Raw genomic sequence first — 14504 nt, 5'->3', positions numbered from 1 at the left:
CAAGGAGTCAGCACATGAAAGTGAATCAAAACGATTCTTAAAAGATTCGTTCAACCCCCCCGACTCGTTCAAGAACCCCACTTAAAGCTACTGTTCCAACTTTAATAGTTAAGAAAGATGCAATTCATTTTTGCAGCCAAAAGTAAAATATATATCATGAGGAAAAGCAGCCTAATATTTCATACGATATCATTAAATAGAGTTTGAGTTTGTTGAGCTCAATGCACAAGACTCTTATTTTAGTTTCACTTTTAACGAATCAGGAAACGAAAGCAGCCTATACGATCTTACGAACCCGTTAAGTTTAAGATCATGTTTTCTCATAAAGTTAAAAAAATCTAAGGTAAGTTTTTCATAAGACAAATTTTGTTATTTTATCTTAGTTTATTTAACTAATCATGAACGAAAATTGGTGCTATCTTGATTAGTACTTAATCTTGTCTCTATATGTTTCTATATTGCGCACATTTTAAATCAGGTTTAAGAAGTGATTATGGAAACCCGACCTGACGAGAATGCTGTAAACCATTCGACCACTCTGACGAATAAACAGCGTGGGAATGAGGTCACAGTCCGACCGGCCACTTTAGACAGTGAGTCTCACACCTTCTTCTATATACGCTTTATTAAAGGCAGATTTCAAAGGCATAAAATATTAAATATAGTCTTTTAAAGTATAATTAGCTACGGCATTTAATTATGTCTTTTAGACCTCTCAATTCATCAGCTGGCAGCCCATGGGGAGATTTCACAGCTGGAGGTACATTTGTCCAAAGGTATCAAGTAACACGTGCCTTAATAAAAAAAAAGAATAATAATAATAAAAAAGAATAAAATAAATAAATGTGTATCCAGCTCATGCATGAATAAATTAATACAGTTGAGATCAACCCATTTTCTAAATTTCAAGGTCACTGCTTACTTAGTCATATTTGATGTTACACTAAAAGGAGTAGAAGTGCAATTTTTAAAAGCATATTTCATAAATTAATAGTTTTCCAGAGCACAGTATAAAACAACCCAAATTCGATATGTGAAAATAACTTTGATCAAAATTAGAGAACACTTACAGATATCAATAGTTATTGGTGTTAATCTGGCACCTGCTGCTGATTTCCTTAATAATGTGACAATCCAACTGGCAACATTTCTCGAATCTTCACTGAGATACTAGAGAAACTAGAGATGTTCTGCCAGAGATGTTCACAAGACTTTAAAATGGAGTCTTTTTTTTTCTTTTAAGATGTAAGGTTAATGTACATCCAGCTTGTTATATATGTTTTAATCCATTAGATTATATTCAACTTTATTGTCACTGTGCAGAGTACAAGTACAAAGGTAATAAAATGCAGTTGGCATCTAATCGGAAGTGCAAATAACCGAGTATATAAAACAAACACAGAATGTGTGTATATACATTAAGCTTTATGACATATAGTGAAAGTTATGATGTAGGAGGACAGAGACCAGCTCAATGCAAAAGTCTGTACATACAACACAGGGTGCAAAGAAAGTATAAACTGAAGATGCATTATACAGCGAGTATAAAAAGAAGGTGCATTGTGAGGTATGCAAATATCATAAGATTATACATGGCCAATGACCATTAACCGTGCAATCGACATCCAGAAGTAGAAATGTGCAAAGAATCAGAAATGTGCAAAATAACAGAGGGAATAATAAGAACTTTGTGAGTGAGGAGTGCAGAGAGGTTATTGTTCAGTTCACTTAATTTTTTAAGGTGGTGTATCCAGGATGTAGTGTTCAGCGCTTGAGATTGAAGTTCAGTAGGCTGACCGCTGAGGGAAAGAAACTGTTCCTGAGTCTGCTGGTGCAACAGCAAACACTCCTATAACATCTCCCCGATGGGAGAGGAGTGAACAGTCTGTGATTGGGGTGAGAGGAGTCTTTAATGATACTTCTCACTCTCCTTAGGCAGTGTTTGTGGTAAACGTCTTTGGTGGAGGGTAGCGCGACGCCAGTGGTGTATTGGGCAGTTTCACCACCCGTTGGAGGGCTTTCTGGTCTGAAACACTGTGGTGCAGTTTGTGAGAACATTATCATGTTCAAAACAGTTTTTCTGTAATCATAAGGGTCCTATCTACCACGACACACAAGAAAATATGTGACACAGATATTACAAAATCATATAAATAAATTATTTATAAGTCGGGGTGTTCAATTAAAGTTCCAAGAGGCGTGGCTTCTCTGTTTTCTTCCAAGCAGAGGTATGGACAAAAAACTAAAAACTTTTACATTTAGATACATGTGAGGCCATGTGACAAAAATACTGTTTTCGTTCAGGCTTTTCCTCCTAATTTAATATGTTACTTACAAGCATTATCTACTAAAAATGTCCACAATAATCAAAATGTTCTCATCGTGAGCAGAAAAAAAATGCAGTGTTGAACACTGTGGTATACCTACAGCTTATATTACTTTAAATGTCCAGCAATGAACAATATTTCAGAAAAAAATCAAGTATTCATAGATTGTTCTCTAATTGTGACCTCCACTGTATATATATGTGTGTATGGGTTCTCTTGCAGACAGCTCTCTGCTTAACAGTCAAGATGAGCGAGGTTTCACACCACTAATGTGGGCTGCTGCATTCGGAGAGATAATGATGGTGGAGTTCCTCCTTCAGAAGGTGAGAAAGACACGTTTTCTTAGCCACTTAAGGCTGGAGAATGTATAGCGTTTACTTTTCATTTGATTTCTTTTCTATAATATCAGGGAGCAGATCCGAGAACAGTGGCTCGGGAACGAGAAAGTGCCCTGTCTTTGGCCAGCGCAGGAGGATTTGCAGACATCGTTAATATTCTCCTACAACATGGCGTCGATATCGATTCCTATGACTGGGTATGAGCGGTTTAATTATTCTGAAAATAGTACGTACTATTAAAAATACCACACAACCACTAAATACTGCATGTTTTTATTTTTTTTATGTAAAAACTGAAACTTTTTTTTACAGAATGGTGGGACCCCTCTTCTGTATGCAGTTCGCGGGAATCACATAAAATGTGTTGAAGCTCTCTTGAGTAAGTCTTTTCAAAATAATCACGCATTTTATTATTTGTGATGATGAACTAAAGTTAGCTTGTGTTTAGGATGTGGGGCAGATATCACGTTTGAGGCAGACTCTGGCTACAGTCCTGTTGCTCTCGCCGTCGCATTGGGCCACAAGAAAGGCAAGAGTCATTACTTACAGTATTCTGATATAACCAATAATACATTTTTAAATTGTTGATTAATAACTGACAAACCTACCAACTTGTTTGCAGTGCAAAAACTGCTTGAAGATCATATTTTGAAGCTGTTTCGGGGACCAGTTTCAGTGTCTGACGACACATGAAGCAGAGGACTGCTCTTACAAGACTTTATAATTATCCTGCATAGTTTATTTTGACATGGGACAATGTGGAGAACTGTTTTTGTATCTTATATTTAATTAAAAAACACTTTTACAGACATGCAGTTCATGCGTGTTGACCGGAAAAGACTATAAAGAATATAATCCATAAAGGCTCTGTAGAAACGAAGGAAATGAAATCAGAAGTAACATCAGTTTATGCTTTTCCTGTGAGTAGGTGGAATACTACTCTTCATACTTCCTCTTTGTCCTTTTCTCGAAACATTACAAAACCTTTTCCCCCAGGATTTCCAAAGTGTAAACAATTATTCTTCCAAAAAAGTCGGCACTGTTTTCAAACACTATTTTCAGCCTCTGAACCGAAGCGGCATCTTGAACGGGAAAACTGTGGGCGAGGAATCAAGGATTTGATAAGCTTGGGATAAATAAAAGACATGGGCAATTGTGCGAGAAAAGCTGTAGTAGGTTACTGTACTGGAAATGTCTGCTGACTGTGACGGGGTTCAGAAGTTGATGCCAAAATGACAAAAGGTGGCGAGTGCTGAAGAACTATATTGCACCACGTGGAAGGATATTTGTAGACAGTTGTCGTCTTCTGGATAGAAGTCTACAATATGTTTGAGATCCTCTTCTTTTGCAGAACCTGTAGAAAACAAAACATTTAACTGTCTTTTATTAATTATTACCTCTTATTTCTGAAACTTGTTGGTCGTTCGTGGGTACGAGGCCACAGCCCGCAAAAAGCTTTGTTCATGTTCGGATAACACAATTTAAGATATTTTGGATGAAACCCGAGAGGCTTGTTACTGTCCCATAGACTGCCAGGTAAGTTACACTTTCAAGGTCCAGAAAAGGATGAAAGGCTTCGTCAGAATAGTCCATCTGCCTTCAGTGGTTCAACCATAACGTTATGAAGCGACGACAATACTTTTTATCAAGAAGAAAACAAAAATAATGACTTTATTCAACAATTCCTCTCCTGTTTCTCTCCACGTCATCGTAGCGCCAATTTGAAGAATATGAGCTGACGATCTTCCGAGTCAACCGCGACACAAGGATGCGCTGGTTTCTTTCAAATACAATTATTATTTATTAGTTATTTTTGTTTTTTCTTCGTGTTCAAAAAGTATCGTCGTTGCTTCATAACGTTACGTTGAACCACTGATGGCAGATGGACTATTCTGACGAAGTCTTTCAGACTTTTCTGGACTTTGACAGTGTAACTTACTTGCCGTACAGTAACAAGCCTCCCGGTTTTCATCCAAAATATCTTAAATAGTGTTCCGAAGACAACCAAAGCTTTTACAGATTAGGAACGACATGGGGGTAAGTGATTACAATTTACTTTATGGGGTGGAGTATGCCTTTAAGGCAGTTTGGTACTTAAATGAATCATAGTTTTTGAAAGAATCTGTTGAATATGATTCAAATGACATAAAAAAATGCATTCATTTGACACCACACACTTAAACTGCAGAAAGAATCAAACTAAAATCCCCCACAATCAGATTTCCATTTATCGTAATAAGCCCAGAAACACATGGTTAGACAGGTGTTGTCTGCGTTGACTGACCTTCTAATTTGCAAGATTTCCCTGAAAACCCTCCTTGGAACTGTAGCCTGAGCTCGCACACTTTCACAGGCTGTGGAAACTCCAAGCAAACCCACTGGGATTCACCCTGTTTTTTTTAAATAAATAGGTAAAATGGGTCACGCGGATGAGGAATCCAAACGTGGAGCAGCTCGGCTACATGAACGCACCTGGTCAGAATTCCAGCACGTCTCCTCGTTGCCATCAAACATGAACTTCTTTCCGAACTGTCTGACATCCCTGTTCAGCACAGAACTCACCCTGCATTTGACAGGAAAACGCCTTTTATGTTTGAATCTGCTGCATTGTTATAGCATAATAGGCCTAGCCAACAATGTGTTTTATAAAATATATCTAAATATATAAGTATTTAGCTGTAAAAACACACGTTTTCTACCTGCTTTGCGTGTTGTTACAAATCAATGACTCTGCCATCTTCTGACTGACCTCTCAACTGTGGGCAAATGGAGACACGTGGTTTCACGACAGTAAGGGCAAGTGTAATTTGATTCTGTGCCGCTAGATGTCACTCCTCAATTGCTAGACATGAAGACACTTTTTTTCTTACTTGTTCAAGGTTTAAATCGTTTATCAAAATCTTCTTCAATTATCCACAGAAGGCTGCAGTGTCCAATTTTGGGCTTTAGTAGTGGATGGAAATGAAGCTTCAGTCCTGTTTATTAATTATTTAATGCTTTTTGTGACTTTATAGAATAGTTCTACACAAACCTTTGCTGTACAGTATGTTATACACAGAAGTACTATAAAATGGCAGATAAAATACTTTAATGTTATAAAAAAGAAGATTAATTTAATGCTTATTCATTTAATTCAGGTCAGAGCATACGTCAAGTATTGATTCAGGTCAGCAGAGGGAAGAGTAGCTAAAAACAACAATCACAGAAAAATCAAATTGTTCAATATCAAGTTAAAGTGCAATTAATGCATGCTTTTGTGGAAGAAAATGAATATCTAAAGCATTCTTTTAACTTACACCAAGGTCGTCTCTTGTAATTGCTTTCATATTAAGTCTCTTTTGTTTCATTCAACTGCCTTGATTCTGATTTGCAGTGTCTGTAGTTTTTAATTGCGTTACTGCTTAATTTAACAATTTCTTTCAAGAAAATAGCAAATTGTGTCACACTTCATTCCAGCTCATGTACAAGTAATATCCATTCAGTTTTTACTACTTTATGAGCAAAAATCTTATGAGGAACTCTTTAATTCTCTCTAACAGAATGTTTTTTTTTTTTTTTTTTTTTATGCCTTTTTGAGCATGCAGCTGTAACTAATGGAAGCTGAGTGTACCTAAAGGTCAATTTGAATGTATTTTTATGTAATTGTTTATTTTTAATATTTTTTTTTTATGAACAGGTCAATCAAAGGCAACAGCAACAACAAAAGAGTTGCATCCGAGCACAGGAATGGTTTGTAAAGCATTTAAGGTGGGGTCATTTGTAGCCAGTTTACAGTCAAATTCAATCTATGCAATACGTTAAGCATGAAGAAGCCACACAATGTGTTTTATTTTTTTTATTGCTGTTAATTTTCAATCATTGCTCTGTGTTGAAAATCACCACTCAAAGGATGATATGCAGATGGGATTTGTTTCGCATGCTGTAGGTTGATATGATATCCACAGCCAATCAATTATTCTGAATGCCTGCACTCTGTGCTTTAATAAGCTGAAAATGCCTCCAAATAGAAGACACATTTGTTTGCTCTGGAGCAATTAGTGACGTGTCTGAGCCATTCCATGGTTTTTGGCAAGCCTTGTAGCCTACTTGTCCTCGGCACCAGAATTTTCTGCTTCAATATTAGCACGACTTATAATTAAACCCTTTAGGATTGTAGCAATTGCACAATGTGCTTCCGTTGAGATTTATTCGATTATTGTCTCTCTCTTCTAGTCTTCGAGATGTTGGCAGTCATTATTCAAGGTGAACATATGTGCTCCTGCCAGCACTAAATTAGACGAAAGATTGATGGGCAGGGAAAAGACGATTGAAAAGACAAGGAAATATTCAGCATGTGCACTAAACGCCTATTGTTTGTTAAATCGAATGTGTTAAGTTGCTAATGGATGTTTTAGTCTTTGTGATGGTGATGTTATAGGGAAATCAGCTTGGTAGTCAGCTAGGTCTGTGCCTAGTAGGTGCATTTTGCCATAATTCAAATAGCAAGCATGTTTTAGTTTTTTGCCATTGGAGGAAAAGACAATCACTTCATTTTTGTTTTAGTATTTTTTTAGACAGGAATGAGAATAATTGGTGGAATAATCTGGGTTCTATATAAGTTACAGTAAGCTCAGTCAACAGCATGACCTAATGTGATTTCCACAAAGATAGTTTTGATCCTAAGAAAAGACTCTAGCTCCAACCCAGATGGAAAATCTACTGTGCAACCGGAGCAATGTCAGCTTCATCTCTGTAGCATAACTGCAGGGTTTACTATCACCTATTGACAAATGACAGACTTCGGCAGCGTTGTCCTGTCAGGCCGTTGCACTTCGTCATGGTGTCTTGTGAACAGAGCAGTAAATCCCCCTGGCTATTGGTTCTACTGTAAAAAACGACCTGCATCAGCAGGGTTTGTGAAGTGTGCCCACTTTGGTTTAAATACACCACTGGTGCTCGACCTAAATCGCCCAAGGGCTAGAAGAAGCGCCTGCTATATTGGAAATGTTTCACCGCTCCATTTCGACTAGTGCCAAGTTACTGCTGTGATTTGAGTTCTGAGATTATATCTCACAATTTTGGCTTTTTTTCCACTAAGTTATGAGTGTACGTCATGTTTGTCCCCACCATGGAATAATCACATGGCAGAAATAAGCTTCCATATCCTCCGGATGCAAAGGCAAAAATATAACAAAATTATAAATTAAATTTCATTTAGAACTGAAAAGTAGTGGTCAAATAGTTAAATCTAGTTATACACCATCTATGGACCTTTTATGCTTATTAGAGGATTGTGTCTTTAACTATGTAGAGTGCTACAAATCAATCATTTATGAGGTTCAATTTTAGTCAGGATGCTGCCTGGGAAGGTAGTTGCCTACCTAGGATGTAGACATCAACACGGTTTACTGTGTTTGGAACAAAGCTCCATTGAGCCCCCATAACTTCAGTTATTTTGGAATTCGTGGAAGTTAGCCACTAGGACATAAGAGATCATTTGTTGTCATGGTGATTCAATTTGCGCGTTGTTGAACCCTTGCGCGGTGCATGAGAGTAAGTAACGTGTTGCAGATCAAATGGAAAATAAACATCTAGAGTGCAAATTAAATTAATATGAGTGGCATTTCAAAGTGCTGTTTAAAACGCCATCAAGGCTGTTTTACTCAAAAAGCCCTTTCCACATAAAAGACACTTCATTTGCCGAACACACTAAATTCGAAGGTCATGTTGCTATATGAACAAATTGACCGCCGTGTTCTTTTCGAATGTCCTTTTGTGGGCTTTTAAGGCCGTGCCTTGTATTTGATTACTAGTTTCTCCCCAGTGCGTTTTCTTTCTCAGTGCAAACAGCAGCCTCTCACGCCACGGTCGCCTACATCTGAGACAAAGGTGTGAATTCTTGCTAGTTTCGTGCTGGCTGGATGCCTTTTACTTGCACCTCAGTTTAACCCTGCAAATTGCTATTACTGCAGTTCTCATAAAGTAACACCTTAAATAAGGAGGATTCCATCTCTTTAACCTAGACGTACACATACCTAGACAGCAGTGAACACCTCAGCATGCTCTCTGCTTGAAATGTTAGTGGAGGAACCAAATAATACCATAACTGTTCTCATGCAAAGGGTCCACTGCTACTAGGGAGCCGCTGGCACGTTAATGAGTCTGTATATTTGTAGGGGTCCCGAGAGGTGATGGTCTCAAAGTCCAACAGCTGCCAGAAGAGACTCCATCATGTCTGGGTCAGTTCAGTCGCTGCAAGTTCAATTCAAGCTCCAATATTGTCCAATCGCTCTCAATGGCACCAGTTTCACCTCATAAATGATCTTATTTCCATGAAAACTCCATTCAAACTCTTTCACTTAATATCCAATTTCTTCAGCTCATCCCCACATAATAGACACGTCTACTCTCTCATTGCAGCTCCTCGAATAAGAATGATGAACCCTCTAGACACTTGGACGCAGTCTGAGACTACATTTCGCCTGGGTTTGGGAAGACAGACAATGCTAGTGTTGAGTAAGCCCCATGTGATTGAGATCAACTCCATTGTGCAAACACTGATATTGCTGTCCATTGGAATGCAATATCTCACATTTGCATGTTTGCAAATAGGAACCACATTCGAGGATGCTTTTGACGGGTTCCTGGACAATTAGCCATATTTACCAGTAAGTTAACATTGGCTCAGGAGAAATATTGACATTCGTCAATGTTTTGACCGTTTTGTTCCATAGACTTCCCTCTTAAAATCACCAACTAAGGCTACTGCGAAAGTCGGAATGAATATTGACTTGATCTCTGGTGAAATTACAGACTTCTCTTGTTTAAAGCATTTCAGAAATCTCCATTTTCTCTTCATAAACAACTGTCCCTTCTTAAAATAGCTCAAATTTCTGTGATCCCTATTATATGCAGCTACACAGTTGAATGGTTGAATTCATCCAATCTTAACAACGCAGGTTCTGTACCACGTCACTGAGTTAACCTAGCCATTTAACATGGCACTGGCATTTGGGTGGGGAGTCAGCGGATCAATGGTTGGGAAATGTCACTGGATTGAATATTGTATATGACAAAGGAGGAAACTATTTGCAAGTCCATTCCAGTCTTATACTTGGTTTCTGAGTCACACTGAGCAATTTTCTGGCAGCAGGACGGTAACCTCCTCGTTGAGCCAAGGACCAGAAGAACGTATCACTCGTTCCTGGTAGCTTAGCAACATGCTGAACATCTTTCGGGTCTTCAGATGCAGATATGTGAATATTGTTTCAGGTGAATTTACATAACACAAAGACGTTAAATCTTGATGTCGACGCATCATTCGTTTTTTCTGAGTGCTTCTCAAATGTAAAAATGTGCTGCAGGGAAAACAATTTGAGCACAGTTTGAAGAGTGTTTGCTTAACATTTGAGATCAAATGGAAGGATTCAGCATTCTGGGAAAAGGTTTGTCATACTATTTGTGAAATAAAGAAAAAAGAATCGCACCAAAAACAATTATGGGAAGCAGTGCGTTTTTATGACTAAATAGGTGCTGGCGTAAATTACCTTTAAAACCAATACCCAATCAAATGGAGTTGCTGCCTTGTTACTCTAAACATATTTTTATCCAATTATATCAAATTTCAAACTGAATTTTAAGAGTATTATAATGTGACAATCCATGGCCTACAAATATGTTGGCTTGGAAATGGATTAAGGCAAGAAATTGGATTGCCCTTTTTAATAAATATGTAAACACTATCATTAAGACTTTTTGGTAGCAACACTTTTGAAGTAAGATTTGGAGACAGACGTACCAACCGACTCGGCAGCAGTTCACGGGAATGCAGGAATTGTTCATGGATCAGATTGAAGTGAACAGAAAGGTGTGTAATAGTACCCCAGGATCCCAAAGGCATGGAAAGTTCTTTTCACCAACGAATTCTTCAAAGAGAAATGTTCAAGGGCTATTCTGGCAACAAAGAACGAGTGAATTTGTTATGAGGAGGCACGGCTTCATTTCTTTGCGACGACAAATGTTGCGCTGTGACTATTCGAGGCTATTCTCCATGTGGAGGAGGGCTTCATTTGTTGTGTGGTGTCAAATACGGCTTATCTTGTTTCGGAAAGAATGGGGTGCACTTTATGTTCCATCAAGGTTGATATCGTTGAAATCCTTTCCCATCATCATTGAGTGTGGTGATACTCGTGTCTTTATCTAGAGTGGCCAGACACACACTCAGACATCATGTATTACACCAGCTTGTTGTTATCTTGTTGGGATCTTCTTGAAACTACTTTGTTACAATGAAAGGAATGCTTGTCTGTCAGGTAAGAAGCCGTGCATGCCCTTGAAAGTTTGGATCTAGTGGCATGTAAAAATAGTCATTTATAGTTAAGAGAGCCTTGAAACTCTCTTCAGTTCCTTGTTGGATCACGTCCATTTTTTTTTTCCATCTTTCCACTTTTGATAACGTCCCATTCTCAAGGCGAATGCTCATAAGTATTCGAGGATCCATAGACTGATTACTATACTAGAGGATCAGGGTTGAAAGCTTTATTGTTCAGTGGAAGGGACAAATAAGCTTGACACCAGGGTTCGGGCTTAAGAACTGGTTCAGCCCCGCACACTCTTGAGACTCATTCTGTGGCCTTTGAGATGATGAGTTGTTCTTTGGAGACGCAATTTGGGCCCAACACAAACCGCCGAGACGCATAGCGTGTCTCTCTCGCACCATTACAGAATAAATAAATCTCCCCTTAATAATAAAATGTAAAATACTCCCACAATTGGTTGTAGAAACACTATTCAACAGAATAAGATAACAATGAAGCACAACCTTTAAAACCGACTGACTTCCGAAGATAGGAGTTAAATGAAAGAGTTATAGTAGTAACAGGAAATTAACATCACATCACATCACAGCGGACGGGTAAATCCTATAGACCACACTATCAAAATGCAAAAATTAGTTCGTTTTTCCCTCGGCTCTCAACCTGTGTTTTTTTTATTCAATTATCATGTTCGTGTTTGAACAAGTATGCATTGTGGCTTAGACACTAATTTCATTCTTTACTCTGTATGTGAATTTAGGGATGTCCTAATGGGTTGTGCGGGGACAATGCCAATTAGCTTACGGCTTTGGAGATGAAAGGGTGATTCAGATGAGCGGTCAGGCTAACAAAACCGTCAAAATGAAAAGAGGAAAAAGAGGGAACAATGGCACTGTTACGGCTTTGAAAAAAGGGAATAGTCTTTGGGGGGTGTTTTGGACGTGTGATGTGTCAAACAGCATGGAAAGCCCTAGAGTACCTCTCAAATTCATCGTGCTCTATCTCTGAGGACAAAAACATCCTGGTACCTTTCAAATTCCAGAGGATACATTTTGGATGTTTGGTCTTCCATAGAACACCAATGGAGAAATTTTGAGGAATGTCAGGGCTGCTTTCTTTAATGCAATGACTTGGACCAGGGGTTTTCAAGTTGTAAAGAAAAAAGTCCTTGTGACTATGTTTCAGGCTGTGTGTTTTGTAGAAGGAACAGGCTGAAATTGAAGTTGTTATTTACTGAATCATGGACAATCATGGTCACCGTCCACTTTTATTGAATAAAGAAACATCACAGCTTGGGCTTTCTGCGATTAACATCAGTTCCACAAAGTCCTACGAGTTGTAAAAGCCAAGAGGGTGAAAAAATGCTGACAAAACTTTCAATTTTAGGTGAGCGATGCCATGTTGGTGTGAAGTGGAAACTTCAACAGCCCTTTATGCACTTCAGAAATGCTTCAACAAAAAACACTTTTCTAGTGAAATGAAAGTAAGAGCGAAATGCTTGAAAAAAACATTTGTGGGTTTCACTTAGACACAACAAACGTATCAGCAAATCACCCAAAGCTTGTGTCTGAGAAAGCAAATGAATACTAGATTTTCATATTTTCTGAAGAAATTGCTAGGGTTTTTGGGTTTTGGGTAAAAGTCTGAATTCTTTATCTAATTTTAGTGACGTTACACAAAATTAGTATTTCATAAGACTGAAGGTTAAATCTAAGGTTGGGAAGGAAGCTCTTGAAGGATGAAGCCTTCCATTATGACTATTTTTCAAAGTCGTGAGTCGAACTGAATCTTGATCGACGATCACCATTCACTTTCATTGAATGGAGAAGATGGAGAAGAGGACATTAAGCTATAAACATCAGCAAAAGCCGTGAGGGTGAAAAAAAAATGACGTTTAAAAGGAGAAAACATCTCGTTGTGAAGTGGAAAGAACTTCAACAGCCCTTTAGCGCACTTCCGCCAAAACACTTTCCTAGTGAAGTGAAAATAAGAGAAAAGAAAAAACACCTCTGTAGGTGGGTAAGGAAAATTGGTATTTTTAACCTAGTGATGTCACACAAAAGGAGTATTTAATAAGACATAATGGTTAAATCCAGGGTTTGGAGAGAAGCTCTTGGAGAATGAAGAACGTGGGCTTTTTTTCAGGCTGTTGTGCTCTGTCCAAGTATAACTGACAGAAGTGTTTCTTCTGAGACAAGCAGCCTGAATTGCTGTGGCCGTCCCCATGGCTTTCTCAGTTTCTAGCCTTGCTGGCTTATTGGGCACTACCAGTCTCACAGAAGCTGCTTACCCAGTCCATTCCACGCCTGAAAAGGACACAGTTGCGCAAAATCACAGAGTGTTTCCCATTAACACCAAGCTTTCCTTCCCATATAATAGGGTGGCTTACTGCAAATGGTGTTTTTTTTAGCCCTGTTTTGCGAGATGCCAACCTGACAGCTGTCAGACTGCTTTCATTGCCTGATAAAGTGTAAACAGTGAAATCCTCACTCGCTCAGGTGTTGCTCTTGTCAACAGCGTGTTTGGTCAGAGAATCTGAACCTCAGGATATTTCTTTCCAGATGTCCTTTCGCTGCTCACCTCAATCCCTTTTTATTTGCCAAAGTCTTTTCAGATGGTGAGGCATCTGTTTGGTTTTACTTGGATTCACGTTGTAAATCAGGGTTAAAACGAGTCAAGCTTTAACCACAGCATCTGTGGCTTGCCTTCGATCGCCATAGACCATCTCAAATCATCTGTTTGTTTGTTTCAACAAGCAACTAATTAGTTAGTTTTCTAGGTGAATAGATGTCTGGCTAGATTTCTGATCTCAACGGTTCTTTTCTAGTATCATAGTACAAATGATTATATACATATACATGTGTGTGTGTGTGTATATATATATATATATATATATATATATATATATATATATAATTGTAAGTTATGGTTGATAACTACAAATATAGAAGATATTAAAATTATAATTTAATAAAATGAAGTGCTAAAACCTTAAATTAGATAAATTACAGAAAAAAATCACATTTATTTATAATATACAGTACAAAAATGTATATAGATTTTGAGATTTGCTAAAGATTATATAGCACTGTTTTTATTAGTTTTCTTAAAGATTTAATGTAAGTGAACTTCCTTTTCTAAATGTAAATATCGGTACAAAAAAATTGACAATAAATTAAAAATAATCGAAATATATTGTTTGATATATTGATAGATATATTGTATGTTCTCAGTTAACCTGTTTTGTTTTTTTTTTTTTTTTTTTTTTTTGTAGTTTCAATGTTTTTAAACTGTGCATATTTTACCATTTATCCTGTTGCAGTTCCTTGCTCCACTGACTTCCATTGTAAGCCAAAAATGGCTTTTGTTTTTGTTTGTTTGAATTGAATCAATTTTTTTCTGTGTTAATTAACAGCATCTTGGAGATTGACTCCAACCTGGAAGATTTGTTTAACTAGTATGACACAAGAAGGGATCATTTGAGATGAAATCTCTTTCTGTCTTATTATAGATACGTTTTCCCTTGGGCTGAAAGCTATAGGACA

The 14504-nt window shown here is 37.8% G+C and overlaps 3 protein-coding genes across 4 annotated transcripts in view; 2 read left to right on the top strand and 1 right to left on the bottom strand.

The window, feature by feature from the left end:
• Positions 1-14504, top strand: part of LOC127943135 (protein strawberry notch homolog 2) — a 296904-nt gene that overhangs the window by 98279 nt on the left and 184121 nt on the right. The gene's annotated exons all lie outside the window — the stretch shown is intronic.
• LOC127943142 (DNA-binding protein RFXANK) lies at positions 55-3434 on the top strand. 2 transcript variants are annotated; one of them, XM_052539344.1, is made up of 8 exons: positions 57-343; positions 479-593; positions 711-776; positions 2550-2650; positions 2737-2862; positions 2978-3044; positions 3114-3194; positions 3288-3434. In XM_052539344.1, the coding sequence occupies exons 2-8, from the start codon at positions 494-496 to the stop codon at positions 3356-3358; spliced, it is 612 nt and encodes a 203-aa protein (XP_052395304.1). In that variant the 5' UTR covers positions 57-343; positions 479-493; the 3' UTR covers positions 3359-3434. The 2 variants fall into 2 exon arrangements, with proteins under 2 accessions (XP_052395305.1, XP_052395304.1); XM_052539345.1 differs by lacking the exon at positions 711-776 and having other exon boundaries at positions 55-343.
• On the bottom strand, positions 3380-5883 carry LOC127943143 (nuclear receptor 2C2-associated protein-like). Its single transcript, XM_052539346.1, has 5 exons — positions 5365-5883; positions 5138-5228; positions 4950-5055; positions 3952-4019; positions 3380-3763 (listed from the first exon to the last, which is right to left on the bottom strand). The coding sequence occupies exons 1-5, from the start codon at positions 5400-5402 to the stop codon at positions 3641-3643; spliced, it is 426 nt and encodes a 141-aa protein (XP_052395306.1). The 5' UTR covers positions 5403-5883; the 3' UTR covers positions 3380-3640.

The sequence above is a fragment of the Carassius gibelio genome, chromosome A22 (assembly GCF_023724105.1).
Source record: "Carassius gibelio isolate Cgi1373 ecotype wild population from Czech Republic chromosome A22, carGib1.2-hapl.c, whole genome shotgun sequence".
In the NCBI taxonomy this organism is placed as follows: Eukaryota; Metazoa; Chordata; class Actinopteri; order Cypriniformes; family Cyprinidae; genus Carassius; species Carassius gibelio.
Note: the sequence above shows the minus strand (reverse complement) of the source record. Positions and strands in the feature narration are given on the sequence as shown.